At 44.8% G+C, this 10,020-nt stretch overlaps 2 protein-coding genes across 2 annotated transcripts in view; both read left to right on the forward strand.

Annotated features, from left to right (window-relative positions):
• RASSF5 (Ras association domain family member 5) overlaps window positions 1-6,138 on the forward strand; it is a 75,484-nt gene extending 69,346 nt beyond the window's left edge. Inside the window, exons 4-6 of the mRNA XM_049770969.1 lie at window positions 632-929; window positions 1,294-1,409; window positions 3,925-6,138. Of these exons, the coding sequence (XP_049626926.1) occupies window positions 632-929; window positions 1,294-1,409; window positions 3,925-4,077 (567 nt within the window). The 3' untranslated portion in view covers window positions 4,078-6,138. The remainder of the gene's footprint in view (window positions 1-631; window positions 930-1,293; window positions 1,410-3,924) is intronic.
• A 3,170-nt stretch (window positions 6,139-9,308) lies between these two features.
• On the forward strand, window positions 9,309-10,020 carry LOC126004560 (centrosomal protein 20-like). Its single transcript, XM_049770992.1, has one exon. It carries the CDS (start codon window positions 9,343-9,345, stop codon window positions 9,847-9,849), a length of 507 nt encoding a protein of 168 aa, XP_049626949.1. The 5' UTR covers window positions 9,309-9,342; the 3' UTR covers window positions 9,850-10,020.

Consider the following 10,020-nt stretch of genomic DNA (forward strand, 5'->3'; position numbering starts at 1 on the left):
CTTCTAGTGGAGAGCCAGAAAACGCAGCCGTGGCGTGCAGGCACTTAAGCCTTTCCAAAAGCTCTTGGGAAAGGACACACAAGGAAATCCAGGGTGTTTTCCAAGGACTTTACACAGCCCTCTATTTCTTTACGGTCTAGAGCAGTGGTCCTCAAACTATGGCCCGCGGGCCACATATTGTATTTGTATCTGTTCTGTTTCTTCATTGCAAAATAAGATACATGCAGTGTGCATGTTTCTAAGCTTTGTTTTTACTATAGTCAGACCCTCCAATGGTCTGAGGGACAGTGAACTGGCCCCCTGTTTAAAAAGTTTGAGGACCGCTGGTCTAGAGGATCAAACTAGAGACATTTTAAGTTCCTTAAAGTAGATCTCACCTAAGACAGTTGGCATCTGTGTGGTACAGAATATGGGAGCTGGCAAGTGGAGCCTCTCCTCTGCTGGCTGGGCCCAAGGGCCTTCTTCTGGCCCTGGGATGCTGTCTCTCTGTTCCTCTAGCACACCTGGATCAGAAGTAGTCAGGACCCAGGGAAGCAGGAGGGTTTGTGACTGAGCCACTGGGTTATTAGGAGAAGCTCTGCATTCCCGAGAGGCAGATCCAACCCCAGATGGTGTCACCTCCCCCTCACAGAGTGAAGATGGCACCTACACAGGCTTCATCAAAGTGCATTTGAAGCTTCGGCGGCCGGTGACAGTGCCTGCTGGAATCCGGCCCCAGTCTATCTATGATGCTATCAAAGATGTGAACCTGGCCGCCACCACAGACAAGAGGACGTCCTTCTACTTGCCCCTTGATGCCATCAAGCAGCTGCACATCAGCAGCACCACCACAGTCAATGAGGTGATCCAAGGGCTGCTCAAGAAGTTCATGGTCGTAGACAATCCCCAGAAGTTTGCACTCTTCAAGCGTATCCATAAGGATGGGCAAGGTAGGAGAATGAGCACCCCTGTAAGCTACCCCTGTAAGCTGTGATCTTTCACTGCCCTGGCCACCTGGCCACCTCCTGCAGGGAGCCCTTCTGGGTAGAGCCTGTGCCTGTTCAGGGGCCACCCAGACCACATGTGACTTGAGGTACCTGCACCGCACCCTGAGCTTTCCCCTGTCCCAGGGCAGGAGAGTGAGCCCTCTCACCCACACCCTATCTTTAGGGAGGTGAATGTGAATGGAAACAGGTAAAAGGAATCTTGCCCTTATCTATGCAGTTAAAACCACCACCTCTCCTTCCCCGTGAAATTCCTAGGCCCCTTCAATCTTTTCCAAACAAGCTCACAGCCCTATCTCTTGGTTTGCAGTACTTTTCCAGAAACTCTCCGTGGCTGACTGCCCCCTCTATCTGCGCTTACTTGCTGGGCCCAACACAGATGTTCTCAGCTTTGTACTAAAGGAGAACGAGACTGGAGAGGTAGAGGTAGGTCCAGCCAGCTGGCTTCAAGAACCCAGCCCACAGGGAATGAGGGTTGGGTGCCTCACTGCAGCAGAAACATGCTGGAAGAAAGCAGGCAGGCCAAGGTTGTATCTCAGCCAGAACTGAAAGTATCTGGTACAAGTCAGGGCTTGGTTTCTAGTAATTCAGGGTAGAGAGGCAGCCTGAGTTGGCTTTGTTTTAGGATACCTGGAGGCCCAGTCTATGTAGTGGGCCACGGAGGTTTTCACTGGGTTTATCTCTCTCTTCTTTTTTTGTTTTTGTTTTGTTTTTTTTGTTTTGTTTTTTGTTTTGTTTTTGGGCCACACCTGGCGGTGCTCAGGGGTTACTCCTGGCTATCTGCTCAGAAATAGCTCCTGGCAGGCACGGGGGACCATATGGGACACCGGGATTCAAACCAACCACCTTTGGTCCTGGATCAGCTGCTTGCAAGGCAAACACCGCTGTGCTATCTCTCCGGGCCATATCTCTCTCTTCTTAACAAATGCACTTCCTTTCTTTTTTTGTTTTTGTTTTTGTGTTTGGGTCACACCTGACAGCACTCAGGGGTTACTCCTGGCTCTGCACTTAGAAACCGCTCCTGGCAGGCTTGGAGGTCCATATAGGATGCTGGGAAATGAACCAGGGTCCGTCATGAGTTGGCCGCATGCAAGGCAAACACACTACCACTGTGCTATTGCTCTGGCCCCATGCACTTCCTTTCTTCAAGAAGCACTCAGTAAAAATGTGGAGAAACCAGGCTGGTGTTGATGTGACCTAGGTATCTCAGAGCAAAGGCCAGGCTTAGGGAACATCTTATGGTGTCTATCACCCAAGGCAGAATGGAGGCCCAGGTTATTCTGGGGATCTGGAAGTTTAGGCAGACAAGACTCTGTCCCTTCTTTTTCTAAGTTTTTGTGTCACGTGCAGTGTGCTCAGGGGTTACTCCTGGCTCTGCACTCAACAATCACTCCTGGCAGGCATATGGAATGCTGGGATTTGAACCACCGTCTGTCCTGGATCAGCTGTGTGCAAGGCAAACGCCTTACCACTGTGCTATCTCTCCGGCCCCGGCTTTCTGGTTTTTTTTGGGGGAAAAGGACTACAAACAAAAAAAATGTATTTTATCGACTCAAAATGTTTGAGCACTGCAGGTCCATGGAGGCTAAGGTGCCTGGGATTTTAAAGATTTGGGTTCGGTTTTGAATTTTCTTGCCAAGAGCCTGTGTTCTTGTATATCCTGTTTGGGGAGTAAACCTGCTAAGCTTTGTACTCAGTGAATTTAAGAGTAAAATCTCAGAGGCCTTAGTGGCAGCATTTTGTTTTTGTTGTTTTGTTTGTTTTTTTGTGTTTGGGTCACACTGGCAGTGTTCAGGGGTTACTCCTGGCTCTATGCTCGGAAATCGCTTCTGGCAGGCTCAGGGGACCATATGGGATGCCGGGATTCGAACCACCATCCTTCTGCATGCAAAGCAAATGCCCTACCTCCATGCTATCTCTCCAACCCCTATGGCAGCATTTTATAATTCTTGCCTCCCCTTGTTTGTTCTATGGGGAGGAGTTGGGGGTCAATGGGGTTTCCAAGTTTCTTAGTTGATGAGAAATCAGCTGAGGGCTGCCTCAGAGTGGATGATGTGCTCAGTGTCATAATGGTTCCATATAGGGGAGTCACACTCTGTCTCCTAAGTCACATCCTGCTTTACTCCACCTAAACCACACTAGGAGCCAGGAATGTTCTCCCCAGAGCAGAAAGTTGGATGAGGTCAGCAGAAACCCGAGAGATTCTACATCAGTATTAAGATCTTGATTGCTACAGAGAAAATGTAAGATTATTGATTTTCCAACAAACAAATGAATAAAGAATGAAAGTCAAACAACTGGTATATGGAAATTAGTCTTGAGAAGCGAAAATGCAAAACTTTGCTGCTTAGATAAGGGAACTTACAGCCTTAAAACCAGTTTTACAAGAAGCATTAAAAGAGCTTCCCAGCATGTGGCACTGAATCCAGCACTCACTCAGGTGCATATATGGTTGCCCTCTGCTAGATTAGGAAGATATGCTTGCTAAGAAATTTTACACATTTTCAATTTATTTTTTTATTTATATTAGTTAAAGTCACTTAGACTTAATGATCACAAATTGACTTTTGTCTACTTATTTTCTGATATTTACATTACATTTTGTTGGAGCGAGTAATATGAAATAAATTTGTTGTATGCCTGCCAAGGGGACAGGCTAGGAGGAAGAAGGGAATCTGTAGGGAGAGGGACACTGGTAGTAAGATTGGTGTTGGACAACTGTATGCCAGAAACAACCCAATAATAAATAACTTTGCAAATCATGATATCTTTATAAAATCAAAAGAAAAATTAAATGAAACTTTGCTGCTGATAAGGTGGGTGTGGCCCACAACTGATTCACTGCACCCAATTTCTCACTGCAAACATCAAGCCCAGAAGGCTGCCCACCATGACTTCTAACTGGTCTCCTTTTCTTTCTCCCACCTTACCTCCTGCGCAGTGGGATGCCTTCTCCATTCCTGAACTCCAGAACTTCCTAACAATCCTGGAAAAGGAGGAACAGGACAAAATTCAACAAGTGCAGAAGAAGTATGACAAGTTCAGGCAGAAACTGGAGGAGGCATTAAAGGGATCCCAAGGCAAACCTGGCTAACTGGCCCTGCTTCCTCCTCCCTCGGTGCCCTCAAATTTATTTTTATTATTAATTATTTTGCAACAGACATTTCTTCTCAGGATGTCTCTGGCAGATATGTCTATCTCCACGGAAGTTCTGGATGTGACCTGGTCTCTGATAGGACATGTATGGGGCTGGGGCTTGTGATGGCCATGCCATGCCCAGAAAGGCTAGGCTTGTATCATCTGTAGGGTTTTACAGACCAAACACTTGATTCTCCATCATCACACTGGAATCATTCCTACTAGCTGACAAAGGAAAGAAAGATGGTTTTAGAATTCTGTATTCTCATACTTGCTTGGTTTTTCTTCCATTTTTCTTCTTTGCCATCACAGTACCTTTATTTATGAGTTGAAATTTGCACCACGTTCCTTAAGCAGGTTTGAACTAGACCCTAGAATGCTCATGAAAAAGAACTATCCTCCACTATCCCAAGGTACCTGCTGCTCCTCTTAAGGGAAGGTCATAAAGCCACTGGCCCAGGTGCCAAAGATCAAAGCTGATGTTGGCTTAAAGATTCCAGAGACACTGCAGCTTGCCCAGGCTCCAGCACTCAAGAGTCTGTGCATATAAATCCAAATCTGCGGACATGTGGCACAAGTCAAATATTTGTCAACAATTGTTTGTTTTTAAGTTACCATTAAATCCGCTATCATCTTCACATGTTTCCACCAAAGGGAAACAAGCCATCTATGATTTTTAAAGTCTCCTGATGAGTACAGAAATCAGGCAGTTGGAGAAAGCCAAAGAGCGTTGCTGAGAAGCATGGGCACGCTGTACTCAGCCTTCCCCCAGTAGTGCAGATGGCCTGGCTGCCATGTTTTCTCCCATGGCCACTCTCCTCTCAGTGGGATGCTGAAGCCTCACCTAGAAGCTTGGTCATGGGACTCAGCCAACTTTACTGTTCAGAAACACCATCATGTTCAGTAAGCCTGTGGGCCCAGCCTCCCTGCTGACCTCAGTGCCTTTTCATTTGCCGAGAGACTCAGGAGCAGGGTGTAAGCATAAAACTCTGCTCCTGACATGCTTCATTTGAGAAGGAGGCGAGACCAAGAGAACTCTATGGTGTGAGGGTCATGGGTCTTTTCCATCCAATGCCTTGGGCTCCTAGGAATTGCTGTCAAACCTCAAGTCAGATTCCGTAACTCTGCAGCTCTTTGCTTATGTTCAAACTTTAAAATAAGTTAAGTCATGCAAATAGCCAGCCTGCAGAAACTCCAGTGCAGAAGGAGGACTTGAACTTCTAATCCAGTCTCTGAGAGACCATTTCTTTGTTGTCTTTTGCTTTGTCAAGACCCTGTTAGGTTGGTTCAAGTCTAAAGAAGTATTGTCAAGTCTAAGAAAGAAAAAGTGTTCTGAGAAAAAAATCTCAGAAGATTTTTCTGTGATGCTTGCTGAATCCACACTACCCCTGGTCCCAGAAGGTGTGCTGGCCCCTCATACTCCAAACTGTGTGGTTCTCCAAACTGCAAAAGCAAGAGAGGCTGACAGCTCTATGAGATTTATGAACCCCTAAACCTGGTTATCTGGCTCAGCTTCATTGCTTCCCTGCTCCTTCAAAAGTTTTTTTAAAGCCTCTCTCTGCTGTGTATTAAATGAAGTGGGAGAGAGAGCCCTTTCCTCTTCGTGCTGCATGGCTCTTGTGAACAAAGGCATGGCTCCTGCTGCAATTGCTGTGAATGCTGCTCAAACTCCCCTGTTTGGGGTGGCCATTTTATTTTTGAGGACAAAAAAAAAGTTATGTACATATCATATATACATAGAGGCAAATTGCTACATATAAAAAGATTTGGGTGTTTATGAAATAAAATTATGGTTCAATTCGTTTTATCTGAAGCACAGTTCAGCCCAGGCCAGGCTGAGGTTTGGCCCTGGAAAGAATGTGTCTCAAGTTTCCCTTCCCCTGGGAAGGGTGTAATGCTGGCAGTGCCTTCTATCAGTGTGGTCCCAGTGTGTCAGTGTTCATTTTGAGAATATTTCTTTTTGAATGTCTTTCATATATGGGTTTTGAGAAAAGTAATAAAAGCTTGTTGCAAAAATGATTCAGACTGGAGATATTCCTTGAACATCACCATTTTATGAAGTTGAAAGCTGAAGAGGGGATAGGTGAGATGAGCATATGCTTCTCAAAAGACGCAGCTTCTCTTGCTGGCAAACAGAAGGCTGAAAGCTGAAGTAAATTAGAGAATATTGTTTAGGAGTCTGACCTGGAGGCTGCTACCTGGAAACTGGTTATACTACTTCTCCCTAGAGCCAAAGAAGAAAAAGAATAGGTGGTGACAGAAGCAGTAAAGAGGTGTATTCTGGAGCTCATGATAACAGTTGTAGGCTATTGAGGAAATCAGACTCGTCTACTTCTAGAATTATTAGAAAGGTAGTAACATGGGGCTGGAGAGATAGCATGGAGGTAAGGCTCTTGCCTTTCATGCAGAAGGATGGTGGTTAAAATTCCGGCATCCCGTATAGTCCCCCGAGCCTGCCAGGAGCGATTTCTGAGCATAAAGCCAGGAGTAACCCCTGAGCACTGCCTGGTGTGACCAAAAAAAAGAAAAGAAAAGAAAAGAAAAGAAAGGTAGAAACATACCTTCAAGAGCTAGGAATGTACCTTTGGAAGTATGAGGTCACCTTGGAGAGAAGGGCTACTTCACTAAAATGGCCCCTGTCAACATCATCTATCTTTCACCAAAGCATATCTCATTAATCACAGAAATTACCACAGAAAAGCTGTTAAAAAGCTTTGCCTCCCTCCTAGGATTGGTCATAGTGAATGGGCCCTTGAGTTGCAGGGTTCCTCAGAGCTCATACTATCCTTCCACAACTCCCTGCAGGAGGAAACACCTGACCCAATAAACATCCTTAGAGGAATCCAAGAATGGGGCATATCTGTGACATCTCACTTCACCCCAAGTGAATATCTTTCAAGGGATTGGAGAGAGAATACAACAGGCACACTTGCCTTGCACCTGGCTGACTCATATTCAGTCCTTAGCATTACATACAGTCCCCCAAGCACCTGATCACAGCACCAAGGTGATCCTGAGCACAGCAGGATATTTATCCTTATCCTCAGGATAAGGAAATAAATAATTTTGCCATAAACAAACAAACAGGGCTATTAATTCAAAGTCAGGGCAGAGAGTCAGTATGGAGGTTAGTTGCCTCCCTTACATACAACTAAACTGTAAGAATGCCTAGTACCACATATGGCTCTTTGAGCACTGCCAGGGACCTCTTCTGAGCACAGAGCCAGGAGTAGCTCCTGAATACTGCTGGGTATGACCCACTACCAATGTTTAAAGTTGCAAATTAGACCTTGGTATGACTGTTTCCCTTGGCACATTTTAAAGAATCCCACACAGTACAATTCCCCTGCATTTCTTTCATATTTACAAAGAAAGGGAAGGTGCTTGATGTAAAGATGTCACCATTTCTAGAAAAAATATTCAAAGGAGAAGTCCTGGCAGCATTTTATCCTAAAACAATTCTAGATTAGAATAGACTCATTTATTTTATTTTATTTTATTTTATTTTATTTTATTTTTTGGTTTTTGGGTCACATCCAGCAGCGCTCAGGGGTTACTCCTGGCTCTATGCTCAGAAATCACTCCTGACAGGCTTGGGAGACCATATGGGATGCCGGGATTCGAACCAACGACCTTCTGGATGCAAGGCAAACACCCTGCCGCCATGCTGTCTCTCCGGCCCCCATTTATTTTATTTTTATTTTTATCAACTGCATATTGGATATTGTACAGAAATAGTTATAGACCAGTAAAAATTGTCCTGATAGTCAAGTTAAAAAAGGCAATTTAAGAAAAAGACCTGGGCCAGGGGCCAGAGAAATAACATAGAGGTAGGGCATTTGCCTTGCATGCAGAAGGTCATTGGTTTGAATCCCAGTATCCCATATGGTCCCTCGAGCCTGCCAGGAGTGATTTCTGAGCATAAAGCAAGGAGTAACCCCTGAGTACTGCTGGGAATGACCCAAAAACAAAAAACAAAAAAAGACCTGGGGTGGAGCTATAGCACAGAGGTAGGGCATTTGCCTTGCACTCTGCTGATCTGGAACGAACCGGGTTTGATCCCCAACATTCCATATGGTCCCCCATGCCTGCCAGGAGCGACTTCTGAGCGCAAAGCGAGGAGGCGAGGAGTAACCCCTGAGCACTGCCAGGTGTGACCCAAAAACCCAACCCCGCAATAAAAAGAACTGACTCCAGTCCCTGTGTCAAGTGCCGCTTCTCCCTGACTGCCCTGCACCAGGAAGTACCCAAGCTGCTTGAACCTAAAACCACACAAAAGTGCTAGTGTTCACATAACAACTTCGTCAATCCCACTAACTCCAAGTGGTCTGCTTCAGATATCTTCAGATATCTTTCCTGTATGAATATTGTATAAATACTGAAATAGCATGTTAGGGCACTGACATTGTTAGATTAACAAATTATAGAGAATAGCATTGTGCTAGAATGTAAATGTTAGCTCTCAGACAATTGAGAATATGAATCCCAAATTACAGCATCACACAAATTTTTAATAACAATAAAGAAAGGAATTCATATGCTCTGGTAGATAGGGACACTAGTCCTACCAAATAATCAAGTTCAAAAAGGGCCTCAACCTTCATTGATGAGAAACTTAAAGCAATACTCCATGCAATGACCATGAAAATAAGGCAATAATTGGAAGAATAATTCAACCAACTGAAGGATGAACTGAACTGATCTAGAGAATCAAAGAGACCATACAAATGGAATTGGTAAAGTGAAAAAAAAAATACAAGAAACAGTCATAACAACAAAATTCAATATACATACCACATCAGTGATATTGAAGACAAAATACTGGCTATCACCAAGTGAAATGTCAAAAGAAAAGAGAGATGAACAAATGAAAAAGAATGTACGATAATAGCAAGAGTGGGGCTGGAGAGATAGCATGGAGGTAAGACGTTTGCCTTTCATGCTGAAGGTCATTGGTTCAAATCCCGGTATCCCATATGGTCCCCTGAGCCTGCCAGGAGCTATTTCTGAGCTTGGAGCCACATAACCCCTGAGCGCTGCCGGGTGTGACCCAAAAACCAAAAAAAAAAAAAAATGATAATAGCAAGAGTAATAATCTTTAAATCATAGGAATATCAGAAGGAGAAGAAAATAGTAAAAGGGAAGAATAGTTGGCAGAGAAAATAATCACCCAGAACTTTGCTGATCTGGGGCGAGGCGCGCCCCTGGCGGCCGTTGAAAGATGGCGACCGTGGCCGAGCTGAAGGCTGTTTTAAGGGACACCTTGGAGAAAAGGGGTGCCCTGGGACATTTAAAAGCCCAGATTCGTGCTGAAGTATTCGGTGTCCTCGATGATGACCAGGAGCCCCGACCAACACTGTCACATGAGAACCTGCTCATTAACGAGTTGATCCGTGAGTACTTGGAGTTCAACAAATACAAGTACACCGCTTCTGTGCTCCTGGCAGAATCTGGTCAGCCGCCCGTTCCACTGGACAGACAATTTCTCATCCGGGAACTCAATGCATTTGAAGAATCAAAGGATAATACAATACCTATTTTATATGGGATTTTAGGTCATCTCTCAAAGAGAACCACTGATGACTTCCCAAGCGCCTTTGCCATAGGATCTTCTCATCAGCCCAGCAGCCTTGGCCTCAACCGACAAGCCAGTGGGAGAAAGAAGAGGGGTGGTCGCCCACGGACAGAGAAGGAAAATCCCCATGTTTCTCCAGCTGTGAAGAGATGATCTTCCCATCAGAGCAGCCTTCCCTTCACCTTATAGATTCTAAATAACTTATTTCTTTATTCTCCCCATGGTACCCAAACATTCAATGATATTTATACTTTCTAGAGATCAGAGTTTCTGGAAACCACTAAACCCCTCATGTTTTACTGCATTTAAAAATAAAAACAAACT

This window comes from Suncus etruscus, chromosome 3, assembly GCF_024139225.1.
Source record: "Suncus etruscus isolate mSunEtr1 chromosome 3, mSunEtr1.pri.cur, whole genome shotgun sequence".
Taxonomy (NCBI): domain Eukaryota; kingdom Metazoa; phylum Chordata; class Mammalia; order Eulipotyphla; family Soricidae; genus Suncus; species Suncus etruscus.